General features: G+C 46.2%; 1 protein-coding gene across 1 annotated transcript; it reads left to right on the top strand.

Annotated features, from left to right (window-relative positions):
* Positions 1 to 9143: 9143 nt before the first annotated feature.
* IQCD (IQ motif containing D) lies at positions 9144 to 20772 on the top strand. Its single transcript, XM_038576088.1, is given in 6 exon segments — positions 9144 to 9176; positions 12840 to 12910; positions 12912 to 13581; positions 16288 to 16521; positions 18147 to 18218; positions 20258 to 20772. Coding segments are annotated over 6 exon segments (1422 nt in total). The 3' UTR covers positions 20600 to 20772.
* Positions 20773 to 20931: the final 159 nt, after the last annotated feature.

Below are 20931 nucleotides of genomic sequence, written 5' to 3'. Positions count from 1 at the left end.
CCCTAGGAGACAAGAGCTCAAGACAATGAGGCACCACCGGATTTATGCCACAACATATAATAATTATCACTCCCCTTTGAAGAGGGCTTTTAACTCTCAAAAGGGCTTTCCCATCTAGTAAATCAGCCCTCTTCCACCCAGCTGCCTTTTGATGTGGCTAGGACAGGTGTTGTATTCCCAGGTGCCAGAGAGATAAGGGGCTTGCCCAGACTTATTTCAAGAGCCCCAGCAGGGGAGAGTCATGCCCCTGGGTCTCCTAACACCCAGATTGTGACCCTGATCTTGATTCTGTAACTGATGGCAGCTTTATGTGGCACAGATCTCAGTTTGTCCGACAGAGCTGAGCTAGCCAGGAACAAACTTTCCTTTGAACCTGGATGGAGCACTGGACTTGGGATGGGGAAGCCAGGAGTTTCATAGAGGGGTAGGGCCACTGTGGTCTAGACCTGTGATTTCCCACCAGGGGCATCCCCTGACCTGCCACTCCCACCCCACAGGGATATTTGGCAATATCTGGGGGCATTTTGTCTCCTACTGGTCAGAACTGGTGGTGGGAGAAATGTGCTACTAGTGTCAAATGGGTAGAGGCCAGGGATGCTACTACTAAACATCCTAGAACACACAGGAGGGCCCCCACAACAAAGAATTATCTGACCCAAAATGTCACTAGTGCAGAGCTTGAGAAACCCTGTCCTACACTGATATTTTCTTTTCTTCTTGTTTTTTATTTTTATTTTTTTTCTTCTTCTTTTTTAAAATTTTAAGTACTCTCTACACCCAACATAGGGCTCAAACTTACAACCTTGAGATCAAGAGCCGCATGTTCCTCCTATTGAAGCAGCTAGGCATCCCCAGACTGATATTTTCATACAAAGCGAATGGTACACACATACACATCCACACACACACATACCTCTACCTTTCCCTTCTGGCCCTAGTTAGTGGGACTGAAAGCAAACATGATTGCAAATCAAGATCATTTGAAATATAGAGTATCGGAGGAAAATACAGAGCATCTTTGACCTCAGATTTCAAATAATAGCAGGTTATACTCCATGACCAATTGAATGCCTTTAACATGGGGCTTTCAAACACAGATTGTTTCTTTCTTTTTTTTAAGATCTTATTTATTTATTCATGAGAGACACAGAGAGAGAGAGGCAGAGACATAGGCAGAGGGAGAAGCAGGCTCCATGCAGGGAGCCGGATGTGGGACTTGATCCCGGGTCTCCGGGATCATGACCTGAGCCAAAGGCAGACTCTCAACCGCTGAGCCACCCAAGCATCCCAGATTGTTTCTTTAACCACAAGCCAGACAAAGAAATACATTTTCCTTCTCAACCTAGTGTGTTTACTTACACATGAATACTTAACTACATGTGATGGACTCTCATATTTTCTATTCTGTTGCATTTATTTTTAAATAACAAATTCACCATTCACTAAAGGGTCACAATCCTTGGTTTAAAAAAAGACACTTCTTCAATGTAGTCAAGCAGTCAGGAAAAGCCAGTGTTTTGCATTTGATAAGATTATGGTTTAAATATTTTCTTAAGTGGGGGAAGTTTATTTTAGAAGACTCTAAAGGCACCACTAGGAAATTCTTCCTTCTGTCTCAAACAACCACAAGGATGCTACCCACAGTCGGGTAGAACCAGAAATAAACACTCCTAAAAAGAAAAGAAAAAAAAAAGAAAGAAATAAACATGCCTAAAGCTATGCCATAACCAAAAGAGGAGTTAAAAATTGTGGTGACTTGATTTGTAAGGAGGAGGAGACTGGAAAAGGAGACATTTAAGGGGCTCTAGTCCTCCTCCATCAGCTGCAGAAATATGAAAATAATGTACAAACTAGTCAAATTAAAAACAAGTAGTAAAAAAGTTAAAAGAGGTTCAATTTTGGCGCTTTATAAACATTTCTGCACAAAAACGTATATATTGAGGAAAACTACATCTCCTATTTTAAGAAGTAAATGTTCAAATGTTAATACTAAACTATATGATTTTTGAAGTCATAATAAAAGTCATAAAAGCTAAACATTATTGAGCCAAGATTTCATTTCATACTCAATGACAGTTCTGTTGAGTGTGGTTCCATCACTGTCCCCATTTTACAGACAAGGAAGCCAAAGCTTGGAGAGGTTGATTGACTTGCCGAAAGCCACACAGTGAGGATTGAACTCCAAATCTGCCTGACACTAAAACCCACAAACTTTATCACTATACAGTAGACTTGTGTTTTTCTTTTCTACTTCAGAGACGGAGGAGATGAAGGCCCAGAAGGCCAAGTGAATTTGCCCAGGACCATAACTGTAGCCAGTATCCAGTAAAGAATGTTCATCAGAACCAGAAGTTTAGAAATCTGTCCCCAGGAGCACATTCCCTCCCAGCCTCCATCATTATTCCATGTCCTCTGTCTCCAAAGTACAGGGTACCATTGGAGCCCCCAGCCATGGAGTCATTACCACAGATGAGATCCTGTCTGTTAATACCTCCAGCATTCACTGCTACAGCTCCAGCCTGGGAATCTTTTGCAAACCAAATATAATCCACAAAACATAGGTTCTCAAAAAGGACAAAAGAGGATTGGGTAATAGTTCGTAAGTGGCAATGGGGGGAAAAAAGATGAAAAAGAAAAAAACAAATTCGATTTAAATCTTTTTGTTTAAAAATTCCAAGCCCTGAGTACAGGGATGGGAAACAATCCATAGGCCAAATCTTGACCTGCCGTTTTCATTATTAAAATATGGCACTATAGGGATCCCTGGGTGGCACAGCGGTTTAGCACCTGCCTTTGACCCACGTCGGGCTTCCGGTGCATGGAGCCTGCTTCTCCCTCCGCCTATGTCTCTCTCTCTGTGTGTGTGACTATCATAAATAAATTTTTAAAAAAATTATTTTAGAAAAATATGGCACTATTGTCCGGTTCTAATTCAGCACATAATGTATTTTTTTAAATAACATTAACCTATTATGCTGACATCTCTGTACGAGGTAATGGGCCTCTCGTTAAAGCTGGATTTGCTATCTCTTCATTCATTCAACAGTGATTTGTTGAGTGCTTGCTATGCCATCATGTTTTGGGATAGCAGTCTTCATCATGGATTTTCTACCTCTTTCTAGCCTCTCACTCTCTCTGCTCTAGACTTAGAAGGCTCAGATAAAGCACCCAGAGTTCTTCTGAAGAAAGCTATTTGCATGTTTCCCAGACCAGTGGGATCTTCTGAGGCTAAAAGGAAAAATTCCTCCTGCTTCAAAGGCAAAACCTCTGTGTATCAACCCAGCAAGTAGGTAGTGAAATCAGAACTAAGTGACTAGGAATCCCCTCACCATCAAAGACTTCTTTGAGTCCCAAGTAGGACTTCAGGGAGTGAAGCAGGGAGAGTTAGGTTAGGTTAGTGTTAGTGCTAGGTCCTGGGGGCCTGGGCTGAGTGGGAATTGTGTATCTCAGAAATGTGACAGAGCTGTCAAAAGTACATGAAATCAGTTCTGCAAATTGTGGAGTCCACAACATGGTTTGATTCAGCCATGTTGAATTCAGCCAGAATTGCAAATTTTCCACTAGGGTGGAAAATAAAAACGAAGACCATGACCTCCATCTCTTGTGGAAACTTCTTTTTGCCATCTCTACCTCCAAGCATATTTCTCACCTTACACCATTCTTTCTTAGCTCTCTACATCTAAGCTGCAAGCAGGTTTTTTTGTCTAGTCATGGGAAGTACCAAAACTGGAGCTGGGAAGGCAGAAGAAAAATCTCAGTCGAAGATAAAAATCATGCAGGAAATATTAAGTTGTCTAGGAATACATTTACTCTGAATTTTAGACAGAGGGCTGGTATTAGAGAGGATGTGTTTAGCTCATTTTTTTGGTTCAGTGATACCTGGTTTAGGAAGAGAGGTACACACATGGCACTGATCCTATTTTCATCGATTCCTGTAATGAGAAGCCTATGCTGAAAGCCCCTTTTAGGACTCTCTGAATTCTAATTATATCAATGAGAAAGTCTCAGTTTGGTGTTAGTGAGTCTTTTCTATATTAGCCTTATATCCTGTAACTTTGCTATAATTTTGTAAGTCTAGAAGTGTGTATATTGGTTCTTTGGGATTTTCTACATAAATAATCCTGTCACCTGTGAATAAAGATAGTTTTATCTCTTCTTTTCTAATCTATACATTTTACTTCCTCTTCTTGTCTTGTTCCACAAGCTAGGACTCCACTATGATTGTTAAACAGGAAGGATAAGAGGTTACATTCTTGCCTTATTCCTGCTCTTAGGGAATAAACTTCTAGTTTCTCACAATTAAGTATGATGCTAGCTATAGGGTTTTTGTAGATGTTCTTTTTCAAGTTGAGGTAATATCACTATATTCCTCACTTGCTGAGAAGTTTGTTTTGTTGTTGTTTTTTTAAAAATCATGAACAGTTTAAGAGTTTGTCAAATGCTTCTTTGCACCTATTGATATGATATGATTTTTCTTTTTGTTGATGTAATGGATTACATTAATTGATTTTTGAATGTTGAACTAGCCTTGCAGACATGGAAGAAATCCCACTTGGTCATGGGCTATAATTCTTTTTATACCTTGTTGGATCCAATTTGAGGGTTTTTGCATCTATGTTTATGAAAGATATTGATTGGTCCGTAGCTTTCCTTTCTTATAGTGTATTTTGTCTATTTTGGTATCAGAGTAATGCTAGCCTCATAGAATCTGTTAGGAAGTATTCATTCTGCTTCTATTTTCTGGAAAAAAATGTTAGAGAATTGATATAGTTTCTTCCTCAAATATCTGGTAAAATTTACCAGTGAAATCTTCTAGACCTAGAGTTTCCTGTTTGGGGAAGTTATTAATTATTGATCAATTTCTTTAATACATAAGGGCCCATCGAGATTATCTATTTCTCCTTATGAGAGTTTTGGTAGATTGTATCTTCAAGGAATTAGTCCATTTCATCCAGGTTATCAAATTTATAGCCATAGAGTAGTTCATTATATTCCTTTATTATCCTTTTAACACCCATGGGATCAGTAGTGATGGCCCCTCTTTCCTTCTTGACATTAGTAATTTATCTATTCTGTCTTTTTGTTAGTATGTTTGTAACATCTCCCTACCACTTGCTAATCTTCCTTTGCAACAATAGAGATCTGGGCTTGCACTCATTGCCCCTGGGCAACAGCACCCAGCTAGAGTAAAATAATTTCAGGCTATAGACATTATTACCTTCTATATAAGGAAAATGATACAGATTTTTCAGTTACAGTGGAGATACTTTTTAATGAAAAGTACTTAAGAATGAAAGTGTACTTCAGAAAAAAAAAAAGTTGAGTTAATAATAGTACAGCTTGGTCTTTAGACTTGGCAGAAATCCCAAAGGTGGTGTGCTAGTGAGAGAAATTTAGACAACCCTAAATTAGAACCAATCCTCATGGAGGCTTCCTTCCTGACCCAGAACCCATGTTTTGCCTCATACATGGTGCCCTCATGCTGCCCAACGATCCCTGTGTCATGATCAGTTATGAGGTGTGTCTCGGTAATTAGTTTATAATAGGCTCCAAAGTATGTAATAATTGACTCAAAAACATAAAAGTCAATGAGAGATGATTCAAGGCTTACCCTCAAATAAAATAATTCAGCCACTCACTAACCTGCATTCTGATAAGCTCTCTTACGCTAAGTGAAAGAAAGGGACGGGGTGACAGCCCTATGGTTGCAAACTGTGTCTAATCCTGGGTACGCCCAGGGACACTACCAGTGGGCGTATACATGTATATAAAATGACAAATACGAATATTCATATTTGTAGTTACTAAGTAGATTGAATGCTCTAGGAACTGAATCTTGAACACGTCTGTCCTCTTGGGTCACTGCTTAGCAGGATTTATTGAGACTGGACCAGCAAAGAATCACTGTGCCTGGTCCACTGTAAAAGTCGATCTTAAAATTGTGAGACCAGACAGAGCAGCAGCTACAGGGAACAGGCTCCCCCGAAAGCCTGTGTGGGTTGAGACGCCTCTGGGCCACTTAGGAGCTGTGAACTCCTGAAAGCATCTAACCTCCCTCTGCCTCCCTTTCTTTGTAAATAGAGCTAATAAAAGCAACTATCTCATAAGGTTGTTGTAAGGAATGAAGGAGTTAATTCTCACATAGCATTCAGAACAGTGTTTGGTATGGAGTTAGTTCTCAAGGGTTAGCCAATATTAAAATGGCGATCTTTAAAATGAGATCCCCCCCCAAATAAAATAAAATAAAATGAGATTTCCACCCCCCCAACACACACAGTTTTGTTTACCCCCCCCCCCCCCCGACTATTCCACCTACCATTGTTAGATTTGTGGGGTATTTGCAAGGGTTGGGTTTTCTTCCTCTTTTTCTCCCAAGGCAAAAAAATATATAATTTCTCTGAAACCTTTTTTTTTTTTTCAAAATGTTCTGAGAGTGAAAGTAATAAAATATCCAACAAGCCTATTTGAATGAAGACGAGGTGTAATTTGCATGATAAAGATATATTTCCATTTATAAAGTTCATCAGCAGAATTAATGACAAATAAAGGGAAGATCCAATTAAAGTTCCCTATCCATTAACAATCTTGCTTCACTCTCAGGGCAGGGATTTTAAAAGGAGAGGCTTAAGCTGGAAATGATTTAAATATTAAGGTTGGTGGCATTAAAAAGGACATGAAACGATTGTATCAGGATTCAAGGAAAATAGATTCTCCAGTGATTTTTGTCATCAGAGTCAGATGCATTTCCCCCAATCCTTGTTCCATCGGCTTTTTCGTGTTCACCCAAATGAGCTGTCAAAAACTGATGGGCGTCATCATAATCAAAGAAAACAAGTTTGCCCTTTAAAGCAAAAGAGGTAATTTGGCTGAAAGCAAATTGGAAACATTTCATATAACGTTGCATTTCCAGCCGCAATCTCTGAAGAATTCAGGCATTTTGATTTATGCCTAAGAGCTTTGGGGGACAATGGGGAGAAGTGTGTTCGTGAAATACTTTGTTCACGTTTTTCATGTGGTCATGGAGCAATGATCCTTCATCCTAAGAGGAGCCAAGGAAGCTCCCTTAGCTGTCCCTAGAACGTTATCTTCAGGAAAAGCCTTAAGGGAATTCATAAGATTGACTTGGGAGCAGAAAGTGGTGGGAAATAAAGAGATGCAAAATAATGCCCTCCTCCTCTCAGCTGTCAACTCCCAGAGGCTTCTGACTTTGGGACCCATTTTGCCTGGCTTAGGAACCCAGCAGCCTTAGCACCTGATCTGATTTGCCTCTCTTCCTGGCTCATAGTCACTGGAGATGTTTCTCTCAGTCTTACCCTTCTCTCCATTTACTCTGGTTTTGAGAACTGAATATCTCCTGTGGCTTCGGATAGCCATAACTTCTCCCTTGCATCTATATCTCCATCCCCGAGGCCTCCCTGGAACCCCCTAGATCGTTCATTATCAGATGCCTAGAGTATTCTCAGCTAGGGTTCTTTGATGGCAAGCAACAGACACTGTCCATGGCTAAAGCAAAATGGTGAAGGAAGAGCTGAAGAATGGGCCTCAGAAAGGACAGCAGCCAAGGAAGTACTGGGGGTCCTGGCTGCAGGATCTTTAGCAACCCCCTCATTCCCACCATCTCTCATCTAAAGATGACCTAGTTCCCACCATCTCTCATCCACATGTGACTCTCCCAGATTCCCGGGAGGAAGAGAGCAGCCTTCTCTGACCTGGCAGTCCCACCAAGACTGCATACAGTGTGAGAAGAAATGAGCTCTCCAATGGAAAACCAGGGTACTATCACCTGGCAGAGAGGACATGGATCACGGGGAGGCAGAGACACCCTTTGTCCGCTGTCTATCCCAGTGACAGGAGCGAGAATTGAACGAGTTTAAAACTGAGCTCTTTGTCCTCCCTTCCAAACTTCTGCTCCCAATTTTTCTAGCTCCTCAGGGCCCCATCTTTGTCTCCCAGGCCCCCAAACGCAAAACGGTCTCACTCATCAAGTCCTGATGACTCCTTCTTCAAAATGTTTCTTGTGGGGATCCCTGGGTGGCTCAGCGGTTTCATGCCTGCCTTTGGCCCAGGGCGCGATCCTGGAATCTGGGATCGAGTCCCGCATCGGGCTCCTAGCATGGAGCCTGCTTCTCCCTCTGCCTGTGTCTCTGCCTCTCTCTCTCTCTCTCTCTCTCTCTCTCTCTCTCTCTCCCTCTCTCTCTCTGTGTGTCTATCATAAATAAATAAAAATAAATATTTAAAAAAATGTTTCTTGCATCTACAGATAGAGTATGACAATGAGAATGATGAAAATGGCCCAGGTAACCTGTCCACGCCAGCCCCGGACCTCTCCCCAAGACAGTGTTGGGGATTGTTTGTTTGTTTGTTTTTTCAGTGCCCGAAATGTAGCAGGGATCAAAATAGAAAAAGCCCCTACCTTCATTAGAGCTTACTTTTTAGGGGAAGGGGAAAGACAGACAATAAACAAACAAACAGGCCCATTTAGAAACATCAGATGGTGATTCTTAACCGGGAGAAATGTAAACAGGATAAGGGATTAAGGGCAGGGAGGAGGAGAGGGTTTATATTTTAGGAAGGAAACCAGGGAAATGCTCACTACTACACTGAGATTTGAGCAGAGAAGGAAGTGAGTGAGGGAACAGCTTTGCAGATATTTAGAGGAATGTTCCAGACCTGGGCCTGGGGGTCTGGGGGTAGTAGTGAGCAAATAGCAAGTGCAAATGCCCTGTCAGAGGTTGGAGCACGTTTGACATGTTCAAGGAATGGAATGAGTGCAGAAGGGCGAGTTGTAGCGGCGCCCAGGATATGTAGGGCCTTCCTGGTTACTATAGGGACTTTGGCTTTTATCCCGAGCAAGAGGAGAAGCTGTTTAGTGGGGGTGTGCTGGCAAATGTTCAACACCCAGTTTGGTGGGAAGGGGTGCTGACTTGTAGTATTTAACAATTTCCATGGTATAATACTTCTGCCATGGCTGATTTCAAGCTACTCATGGCTTAACAACCAGCTCACAAAATACCCTGAAATTTTAACAATCAGCTCTTGTGAACTGGATTTGGCGCAGAAGGGTGAAAGGATCTGACATCTTAAAAGTCTCCCTCTGGCTGCTGTGATGAGATGAGACTGTGGGGCAAGTGGGCAGAAGTGGGATGACCGGTAAAGAGATTATCACAGTCATCTGGGTAAGAGATGATGGACCCCTGGAAGGTCCAGTGGCTCAATGACATCAGGGACAGCATTACTGCAATTCTCTTAACTTTTCCTTCTCATTCATAAAGTGGCTACCACTGCTCCAGCATTAAAGCCCAAGTTCAGGGAACAGAGGTGAAGCCAGCGATGTCTTTCTTTTGTATTGGGAAGCTATAAGGTTTCCCAGAAGCCCCTAGAAAACGTCTCAATTTTATTGGCTCTAACAGTGTCTAAAGCCACTCCCAACCGTAAAGGAAGTCGAGAAGTTGAGCATTATTTCCAGCCCCTACAATATAGGCAAGCAAGAGGGAAGGAGGTTGGAGTGGAGATGGTGCCTGCAAAAAAGGGATGTAACCTTATAAGAACCCACTAAAAAGGGATCCCTGGGTGGCGCAGCGGTTTGGCGCCTGCCTTTGGCCCAGGGCGCGATCCTGGAGACCCGGGATCGAATCCCACATCAGGCTCCCGGTGCATGGAGCCTGCTTCTCCCTCTGCCTATGTCTCTGCCTCTCTCTCTCTGTCTCTCTGTGACTATCATAAATAAACAAAAATTAAAAAAAAAAAAAAAAAAAAAAAAAAAAAGAACCCACTAAAAGACTTTGACCCAGTCTGGAAGCCCAGAAATGGCTTCCCTGAGGAAGTGACACCTGAACAAAGCTCTGAGTACAAAGAATTAACTTAGCAAGGAGGAGGAGAAAAGTGTTACAAGAAGAAAAAACAGCATGTGCAAAGGCCCTGAGGTGGAAGATTTATAATATCCCAACTTATCTATCTGCCACCAACCCTTCCTCTATAAATCACCCATAATGACCAATCTTTTTCAAAAATCTGATTTTATCCTGTTACATGTTTCCTGATGTCTAAAGGGATCCCAATTTCCTACAAGATCAACTCCAAAGTCCCTACTCTGCTATTGAAGGCTGGTCATGACCTCAACCTATTCTGTGAAGACAGCTTTCTGCCCTTCCTCCTACAGCTGTTGAACCTTCATGTGTGCATGTTTCATATTCCAAACTAGTTTGTAAACTCTGGGAGGACAGGAACCATACCTTGCATCTCTTTAATATTCCCAGGGGCTCAATAAATGCCCAAATAGATGACTGGAGGGATGATCCTTATTGCAGGGAGCAGGAGCAGATGTAAGCAGACAAGTTAAGAAGCTCTTTAATCATCCAAGTGAGAGATTATAAGGCCCTCACTCAGTGGCAGAGAGGCTGCCAAGAACGAAAGGACTGGGAGCTGTCTAGGAAAGAACACTGAGGGAACAGAGTGTCCGCCTCAGATGTGGTGGGTAATGAAAGTTGGGGGGGGGGGCACTTGGGTTTCCAACTCCAGCAACTAGGCTGACAGAATTGCCAATCATCAGGACGAAGGATAAAGAAGGAGGGTGAGGGATGGGACCATGGTGGGGTCCCTCTTAGACACGGTATGTTGGGAAGCCCAGCCAGTCCTGTGCAGGAAGTGACCATGTGGTACGTCTGGGTCTCCAGCCACACCCAGACACTCAGACTAGGAAGTCAACACAGTCCTAGACTTGGGATTTTGGTTTCCCTGAGCTAATAATGCTAGTTATTAGTTATTGAGCACTCACAATGTCCAGGCCCTGTTCCAGAAACTTCCCATTCAATCTTAGGATCCCTGTTTCATGGCTGAGGAAGCCCAGGCTTAGGGGGATTAGATAACCAGCCCAGGGTCCCCCAGCAAGGGTCTGAACCCAAGTTGGGCTACTGCAAAGTTGCTCAGCCATCATGCCATGTGGGCAACATCAATGACTGATTTCTCATTGCTGCCATACATTTTTCTGAAAGTCTTTAATTCAATTAAATTAGCATCGGTACAGTGCTGTTAACTACAGGTTCAGCTTGGTTTGGAGTTTACGTTTTTCTATGTGTCCATTTTCCAATCCAGGATCCAACATTGCATTTAGTGAAACGGGTTTTAAAAATTGTGTTTTGAGGGATCCCTGGGTGGCGCAGCGGTTTAGCGCCTGCCTTTGGCCCAGGGCGCAATCCTGGAGACCCGGGATCAAATCCCACGTCAGGCTCCCGGTGCATGGAGCCTGCTTCTCCCTCTGCCTGTGTCACTGCCTCTCTCTCTCTCTCTGTGTGTGACTATCATAAATAAAAAAAATAAAAATAATAATTGTGTTTTGAGGGACAGCCCGGGTGGCTCAGGGGTTGAGCATCTGCCTTCAGTACAGGGTGTGATCCTGGAGTCCTGGGATCGAGTCCCACATCAGGCTCCCTGCATGGAGGCTGCTTCTCCCTCTGCCTGTGTCTCTACCTCTCTGTCTCTCTCTCTCTCTCTCTACTCTCTGTGTCTCTCATGAATAAATAAATAAAATCTTTAAAAAATAAATAAAAATAAAAATTGTGTTTCGAGGGGCACCTGAGTGGCTCAGTGGTTGAGCATTTGCCTTTGGCTCAGGGCGTGATCCTGAGGTCCTGGGATTGAGTCCTGCATCAGGCTCCTCTGCCTATGCCTCAATCTGTGTCTCTCATGAATAAACAATCTTTTTAAAAAATTGTGTTTCGACGCCATTGTTCATCTTCCCCTGATTTTTTATATCCATACTTAAAAACCAGTGCAGCTGTGCCATGCTGATCCTGGTCCCATTTGCTCTCAGCTGTATTATCTGCTCCCTCCTTGTGCTGCTCTGTCTCAGGCTGCTGACAACTTGCAGGTTGCAGAGCCCATGCTCTCTTGTCATCTGGTTTCTCAACTGGACTTGGCCAATGGGAGGCACTGGTGTTGGACTGGTGGGCGGGAGGAAGAAGAACCCACAGTGTTTCTTCTCTCTGCAGAGGCCCCAGCTCCCTGGGGGCTACAGCTCCTCCTGGACAGGAAATGACTATGGTTCCAGCTCCCCCCAGGTGACCCTTAGTCCCCAGGATCAATACCACCTCCTTCTGTGGGGGCCTCCTACCATTGACATTTGCTGGCTGGCTTCCCCATCCCTGGTTAGCCTCTCAACTCTTTCCATCACCTGTATAACTAGTTTTCTGTATTTAGATACTTTATTTTTTAAAGATTGATTGATTGATTGATTGATTCATGAGAGACACAGAGAGGCAGAGACATAGGTAGAAGGAGAAGCAGGCTCCCTGCAGGGATCCCAATGTGGGACTTGATCCTAGGGCTCCAGGATCACTACCTGAGCCAAAGGCAGATACTCAACCACTGAGCCACCCAGGTGCCCCTAGATACTTCTTTTTTAAAGTCCCCTAGCATTGACTTTTTTTCATTCATGTTAAGTCACCATGATATCTGTTGCATTTATTTAAATGCTTGTTACTGTTCATAGCTAAACAAATCCATGTCAGTGGATACTTCATATCCTGCATAGTTAACTCACTTCAACAGCATGGTGTTCCCTGCCTGACGCCTTTGCCTAAGACCCACCTCTCCACTGAGTCCTCCCACCCTTGTGGCCTGAGGCTGTCACAAAGCTAGAAACTGCTTTCAGGAAGAGGTTCTGGGTAAAAAGCAGCAGGCCACCAGGGACAAATTATGTTGACGGTCTGTGGCTGCCGTGGCCATACCAGCCACATCCTTGCAGCATGGCTCTACTAACCACTCACTTCTTCCTTTGCAGGGTCATCAGAGACAATAACAACTGGAGGCCTGTGTAATCTAGCAATGTTTCAATCTCCCAGGGCATACAGTCTGCTCAGAAAATTGCTCTAGATGTCCTCACCGTGGCCCCTCTCTACCAGGGCCCTGACATCAAGAATGGGGTTGATGGCAGAGCCATCCCAGAAGCCCGCCTCACTGCTAAAACCCTTGGTCCCCTCTAAGTCCAAACTTACCACCATTGAGACCAAGAGGATCATGTCCGTACTGGACGAGACCATCCACAAGGTAGAGTTGGTGACTCTGCTGTCATATGTGGCTTCTAATTACGAGACTCTGGAGGGGATGCTGGGACAGGACATCTTGAAGGCTGTGAGGGAGCACGAGGACCTCTGCCATAGCCTCCTGGACAGTGTCATTTACCTGCGGGATAAAGAAAGGCAGTTGCAGGAGGAGGAAGAGGAGGAAGGGTGGTGCAGAGACCGCCTCTTCTCCTTAGAACTGCAGAAATCCAGCCTCCTGCCACTTATGCAACAGATCAAAGAATCTACCAAGGACATCCTCAGACTCTTGCTCAATAACCCACAGGCAGCAAGGCTCTTGCAGATGCATACAGTGAGCAGAAGCACAGAAGCCCAAAATTTTATTGATTGCCTGATAGAATTACGGGGTTTCCTCTTCGAGAAGCTGCTCACTAGTCCCATGGAAGCTAGAGATAAGAATCAGTTCATACAGGATATCAGTAGACGGAACAGGAGGAACCAAGAAATCATCGATGCTCTCGAAAATGAATTGGCAGCGAGCATGAAGAACAGAGATGCAGAGGTATCGCTTAATGGTATTGGTCAGGTTGTGGAAGGAGCCACACAGAGGAGCCAGACCTTTTGGCAGTTGGGTATTTCCTTCAGTGATTTAAATACCTGCTGTTATTCATTCACTCTACAAATATTGTTGGGAACACTGGCTACATATCAGGTCTTAAGCGTAAGTCCACATGGTCCCTGCCTCATGCAGTTCATGGGAGGTAGGTCTTAAAGAGCTAATTTAATTACAGTTTTGAGAAGTACAATGAAAGGTAAGCTTGGAGTGCTAGAAGATAATGTTAGAAGAGAAATGAACTTAGACCCAAAGCATGTGAGATGTCAAAGCCAACACATGAAGAGTCAAAGGGAGTGAACCAGGCAAGAGAGGTAGGCAGGGGCCTGCCAGGCCAGCAACAGGCAGACTTTTTCTATAGAAAAAGAGGCAGACTGGATAGTAAATGCTTTAGGCTTTGCCCTCAGATCACATAGTGCCTTTGAGGTCTGATCAAAGAATGTGATGTCTGTCATAAGGGCAAGGGGCAGATGGGACAGGTGGAAGCTCTAGAAGAATTTTTAAGAAGGGAACTGATAACATGATCCCAACCTAACAACCATTTGGGACACATAACTATGTATTGTGCTTTACATACATTTTCTCACTAAAGCCTAACAAAGTCCCTGTGATGTGGGTATAAGTATAGGTTTGGCTGCTGAACACAAGAGACCCAAAATAATAGTGGCTTAGTCATGGTGGAAATGTATTTCTTTCCAGTAGAAAAGCTGGAGCAAGCGTGGCAACTCTGCCTCCTAAATTGTCACGGGTCCAGGCTCTTTCTGTCTGGCCTTTCTGCTGTCCACCACACAGGACTCTAACTGTGGACCCAGAAGACCCCCACCATATCACTGCTAGTATAGCCAGCAAGTAGAAGAAAGGGGAGGAAGGCCTTAATACTTGCCTCTTAGGGATGCAACCTGGAAGTAGCCCACCTTACAGTTCTTAGCCACACCCCCGGGCGGGGGGGGGGGGCACTGGCTAGCGATGCTGGGAAAGGTGGTCTATAGCTGGGGCCACATTCCCAGGGAAGCATTCAGCTCCACAGCCTTTCTGGGGGCAGGAGGAGCCGATCCTGAGCTGCAACCAGCCTGTGCTGCCACAGATACTTGCACTTTCATCGCCCCAGGATTCACAGAGCTCAAGACCCTCCAAAGCTGTGGGCTGCCCAACCTCCCTGCACAGTGGCTCAGACAACCCCTCCTTCCTTATGTTCTCACCAACTTCGTCCTTCAAGGCATTCCTCAGAGTTTACTGATAAGCATTTATGTGGTTATTGTGATTATTGGATTTGGATCTAGCATCCCGTAAGAGGACAGGGACCTTGTCTCTTTGGGCCCACTGTCATGCCCCTAGTGAGCCTGGCACTAAGCTAAGAAGGACATGAAAACTATTTTCTTTCTTTCTTTCTTTCTTTCTTTCTTTCTTTCTTTCTTTCTTTCTTTCTTTCTTTCTTTTTATTTATTTATTTGAGATAGATTGAGAACAGAGCGGGGGGGTGGGTGGGTGAAAAGAGCCAAGGGAAAGGGAACAGAAACAGACTCCTCGCTGAGTAGGGAGCCCCAACTCAGGGCCCAATCCCAGGACCCGAGATCATGACCTGAACTTCCTGCAGATATTTCCCTGACTGAACTCAGGCACTCCTGGAAACTATTTTCTGAGTGGAGAGATGACAGGCTCTTGGGTGCTTGGTCAGGGTAGACTGCTCACAGGTTAGAAGGGTGCCAGTGAAGGACAGGGAGAAGGGCCCCAAATGGCTTTGTTGGTCCCATTCAGGTGGTGGAAACAGTTGAACAAATCTGAGGTCAAATCCCATTTTTCCAGGTGGGCAGATTTGCTCATGTCACTTAGATCTCAGTGTAAAACATGGGGGTGACACCAATGAGGCCACTGTGAGGTCAAGGAAAGCTCTGACTGCTGATAATACCGCCCACTCTAGAACCCAACATGTAGGTCAGGAAGCCTTGCCCACAGGATAGGCTTGCTCCAAAGGCATGCCTTCCCTCACTCTTGGCAGGAAGCGAGCCCAGACCCCCAGGCCCTACTGCCAGCTGACCCCAGCCCCAGGCCGCTGGCATGAGCCAACCCTAGCACTGATGTGCTCAGAGGGAGACTCCAGGGCTTGTGACCCACCTTTGGAGCTTATGGACAAAACAGCCCCATCTTCCATCTCGATTCCTGTTTTAGAGCCAACGGAGGGCAGGGGACAAGTCAGGCCCTCAGGCGTCAGCGGGCGGCAATCCCCACAGTATGTGTATCTCCTGCTTTCACGAATCATGCCACGTGTCTCTGCCAACGAGCAGTCCCATTCTGTGCCCTGGGCACTGCCACTGCCCCAGACCGTTCGGCAGCATTACTCTGGCTTGCCTGTGCCTATCACTCATGCCAGGAAGTAGAGGGCGGTGACTGAGAACGTGGGCTCTATCAGACAGACCTGTGGCCTCAAGTCCCAGCTCAGTTGTACAGCCCCAGACAGATGACTCGACCCCCTTGAGCCATCAATTACCTTGTCTGTGAGCAGGCTATCTCCATCTCCCCTGGGCCTTAGGGGCAGGATTCTGCGAGGTAATAAGGCAAGTTGCCCATTCCATCCTCAGCGGCCTGCAGCCCATGCCACTCCTGGGATTACCGGGCATCGGGTAGGTAGTAATGGAGCTTCTCATCTTCCTGACCCAGGTGGAGAAAGAGAACTTTGTGATCCAAGAACTGAAAAACCACCTGCACCAGGTGCTCAAGCTCTCAGAAAACAGCCTCTTCCGCATCAAACAGGAGGCGGAGAAGCAGCAGAAGGCCTACTTCCGGGCCTCGCAGGCCAGGGTGACCAAGATGCAGCAGGAGATACTGATGCTCAGGTCCCAGCACCACAACCTGGTCATGGAAAACCAGGAGGCAGAGCAGGCGCTGAGGAAGGTGCTGCCAGGGTGTGGGGACAGGGGAGGCCCTGGGGCAGGGGAGGGGCAGAGAGAGGTCTAGTGGGAGGGCAGGGTGTGGGAGGGCTACTCCAGGCCCCCAGGGCACAGCTCCCTGGAGGAGGAGGGCATGGGGCCAGGGGAAGCCTAGGATTGAGCCAAGCATCCCCTGGGAGCAGGAGGGTGCTGTGCATAGATCCTGGGGACTGGGGCAGAGAGACCATCCCATCCTGCGGCACACTGGCTATTCCTTAACTACTCTGAGCCCAGCAGTGATAATACCCACTTGTTGTGCAAAGGAGCTCATACAGCTCCTGCGATTTCATAATTCCCTCCAGCCTTGGTTTTTGCCATCTTTAAAGCAAAAGTGATCAGATTGGTCTGCCGGTCATTAGGAGAATTGAATGAGATCCCCCTAAGAAAGAGTGCAGAGTAAGCGCTCGGTAAATGTCATCTCTTCTTTTGCCTCCTCCATCATCTCCGCTGAGCCCCAGTGCACGTACCCAGGTTGCTCCCAAATCTCTCTCCCCACAAAGGGCACCTGCTCTAATACTTGTTCCCAGGTCTTGTTTAGTGTCACGACTCCTGAGCACCTGGGGGCAGCCATGGACCACTCCTCCATAAGAAAGCACAGATCCACCTACATATACTGGTAGACGATTCTTGGAGGCATAGGCCCTCTGAAGCCAGCCCGACGCTGGTGTCCAAGTTAAGAGTTCTTGCTCTGCAGGATTAGGAAGTTGGTTTATTTATTTCTTTTTCATTGAGGTGAAGTTCATATAATATAAAATCAGCCATTGTAAAGTGAACAATTGGATGGCATTTAGTACATCTAGTATTGTACAGCCCCCATCTCTGTCTAGTTCCAGAACACCTCCATCCCTCCAAATAAAACACCAGACTCATTAGCCATCACTCCCCAAACCCCTTCCCCGAGCCCCTGGCAGACAACCAATCTGCTTTCCATCCCTATGGACACTTCATGTAAATGGAATCACACAGTATGTGGTCTTTTGTATCTGGCTTCTTTCACCTAGCATTGTGTTTTCAAGGTTCATCCACATAGCATTTATCAATTCCTCATTCCTTTTTATGGCTGAACAATATTCCATGGTAAGTATGGGAGCTGATATTTTACAAATTAAATTATGTCCTTCGCCTACATCTAAATCCATCCAATCGCTTCCCCTCTCCCTTACCCTAGAATCTAAACTCCTCCCCCTCTGACATTTCCTTCCATGACACAGCTTCTCACTCTGACCTCCCTGGGACCTTGCTCCTCCTCAGCCACTCCACTCCAGCTACACTGGCTCAATTTCTGTTCTTAAACACCACAAGCCTGTTCCTATGTCAGGGCCCTTGCACTTGCTGCTCCCTCTGCCTAGAATGTTCTGGATTCAGACCTCTGGCGTCAATTCCAGTCTCTACACTCATTAGCTCTGTGATCTTGGGCAAGTGAGTCTGCACATCTATCTGATCCTCAGTCTCCTCATCTGTGAAATGGAGAACCTTCCTTGTTGTGTAGATTCAGTGGGCAAAGCATGAAAGCCTGATGCAGAGCAAGTTCGGTGCAATTTATTTTTCACATTGAACAAGTCATCAAACAGACTTGTTGGATTTTTTTAGAAGAAATATAAAGTGGAGACGGAAATCGAGAACTGGATCCAGAAGTATGATATGGAGATGAGTGCAAAGCAGGTATTTGTGCTGCAAAAATCTCTTAAGTGCATTTCCCATGATCCTCTAGGAATGGTCCATGTTCTATGCCAAGCTCTGGGCCCCCCCAGATGGTCTTCCCTGCCCCCTTCTTAGGCTGAAGATTTGTCTGGCCTGGGGCAGCCAGGGGAGAAGTGGAAAAGGAAGGAGCCAGAGCTGGAAGCTACTGAGTGCTTGTCACTAGGCCTAACGATCTTGGCTCCATCTAGTGTCCACATCCCATACTCACTGTTCCTTTTGCGCTCAACTGTCTGCAGTTTCAAGACCAGGGCTCCTTCCTGGCTGACTTAGGTACAAGCTTGCCTCCCATACTTCACTCAGTCACCCAGAAACTTTCCACCGTGGGCCTGAGATGTGCCATGTGCTCGAGTAGCACAGAGAAGATGGTCCCCATTATCATTTGGAGGATCTTTCTACCCTAGTGTCACCAGCTGTATGACCTGAAGCAAGGGGCTCCACCTTTCTAGCCTGACTCTGCATGTGATCAATAGAGGCAGTAATGACCAGGCTGGGACCACAATGTGGATGCAGTGAGGTACCATTGTCACAAATGCTTGTACCTGGAACAGGACCTGGCCTGAAGGAGGGGCTTAGGGAAAAGTGGCCTGGTAAATGAAGTGCCCTCGAGGCCCCTTCCCGCCTCCCCAGGCTTTGTGATAACATAGGTGGCCCAAGGTCCCAAGTTCAGGGCCAGGAAGGTGTGGCAAGCATTGGAGATGACATCAGCCTCTGAGTGGTCCAAAGTCAGGAGAAGGGCAAGTTGGGGCCTTGCTCTGATCCTGAGTGCTCTGGGGAAGAGGGACTGCAGAGGCTGTGCTCTTGTTTCTCTGGTCCCAGTGAGGGTGGTGGGTTCCTCATCAGCAGAGACCAAGTCTACTCAGCCCTGGGCCCTCGGGTAGCCCTTCACTTCTGGTAGATGTTCAGCAAGTATTAGTGGAAGGGATAGGTGTGAATGGCATCAGGAGGCAGTAGCTGGACATAAGGAAGAACCGTGGGACTTAATCACCTAAGAAAGTTCCACTCTGGGTATCTTTTTTTAAAAGATTTTATTTATTTATTCATGAAAGACACACACACACACAGAGAGGCAGAGACAGAGGCAGAGGCAGAGGGAGAAGCAGGCTCCATGCAGGGAGCCTGATGTGGGACTCCATCACGCCCTGAACTGAAGGCAGACGCTCAACCACTAATCCACCCAGGCGCCCCTTCACTTGGGTATCTTTGTGAGACACACCGCTTCAGTGGTGGGAGTTTGCATTAAAAAAAAAAAATTATTTATTTATTTGAGAAAGAGAGCAAGAGTATGAGTGAGCAGGGGGAGGGGCAGAGAGAGGGAAAGAGAGAGTCCCAAGCAGACCCTCTGCTGAGAACGGAGCCTGACGCAGGGCTCAATCTTACGACCCTGAGATCACGACCTGAGCTGAGATCAAGAGTCAGATGCTTGGGATCCCTGGGTGGCTCAGCAGTTTAGCCCCTGCCTGCTTGTGTCTCTGCCTCTCTCTCTGTGTCTCTCATAAATAAAATAAAATCTTTAAAGAAAAAAAGAGTTGGATGCTTAACCAGCCGAGCTACCCAGGCCCCCCAGAGCTTGCATTTTTATGTCCTCACTGTGTGCCTGGTACCACATCCAGCACATTGTGTCCACCTCATCATTTAATCCTGCAAAAAGCTCCCACCCACTACCTGGGTTTGGAACTGTCCTATGTTTCAGAGGACAAATGAAGCTTCAGTGGTGAAGCTCCCAAAGGCACAGCCAAGCTGGGATTTGATACCCAGCCTGCCTAACCTACCAGCCTAGATTCTTTCCTTCTTCCTGAGATGACTCAGGAAGGTCTCACCTCAAGTGGGGTTGGACCACATCACCTTTCCTGTTCTCATCCGGGCCTCAGATGCAGAAAGGCTTAGTGGGGGCAGCACTGTTGAGTCCGAAGCCCCTCTGGGACAGGTGGGGGTGTCTGAGGGGGAGGGTGGCAGGCAGTGCTCTCTGCTTGGTGACCCCCACCCCCTGACCCTCATCTCAGGATGAGTACGAGGAGCTTGACACCATCCACAAGGAGGAGAAGGTCCAGCTGGAGGAGCTGAAGCAGAGGCACAACGTGCTCGTGGAGGAGTTCGCCCAGATCCGGGCCGAGCGGGAGATCAATGCCAAGAAGAGGATGGAGGCCAAGCAGGAGATGCTGCGCATGACGCGGGCCGCCACGCTCATCCAGGCTTTGTGGAAGGGCTACCTGGTCCGCTCCATGCTCAGGTCCAGGAAGAAGAAGCGGAGCAAGAGCAAAGAGAGGGACAAGAGGAAGGGCAAGGGGAAGGCCAAGGAGAAGGGGAAGGAGAAGGCCAAGGGGAAGGCCAAGGCCAAGAAATGAGTCTGCTCCTGGGGGCCCCATTCCTGGTTTGTGTCTCTGTGCTCCCCACTTCCCAGAGAGCAGGCCATGAGGCCACAAGGAGGGGGAGCCTTGCCATTCCTGGCTGAAATGATTTTTCAAAGTTAAAAGTCTTTTTAAACCACATCCTACAAATAAATGTCTTTTTGCCCAGGGCTGTTGGCCATGTGTGTTTGTCCACACATGTAGGTGCCCTTCCCCTGGGGAAAGCATGCAGGCCAGGCCCTCAGCACAGAGCCATTCCTTCTTTAAGCCTCAGCGGGAAGCTGGACCCTGAACTGCAGCTGCCTTCCTGACCTCAGACTGCAGTGCCA

Source organism: Canis lupus, chromosome 26 (assembly GCF_011100685.1).
Source record: "Canis lupus familiaris isolate Mischka breed German Shepherd chromosome 26, alternate assembly UU_Cfam_GSD_1.0, whole genome shotgun sequence".
Classification (NCBI taxonomy): Eukaryota; Metazoa; Chordata; class Mammalia; order Carnivora; family Canidae; genus Canis; species Canis lupus.
This window is presented reverse-complemented; position numbering and strand designations above follow the sequence as displayed.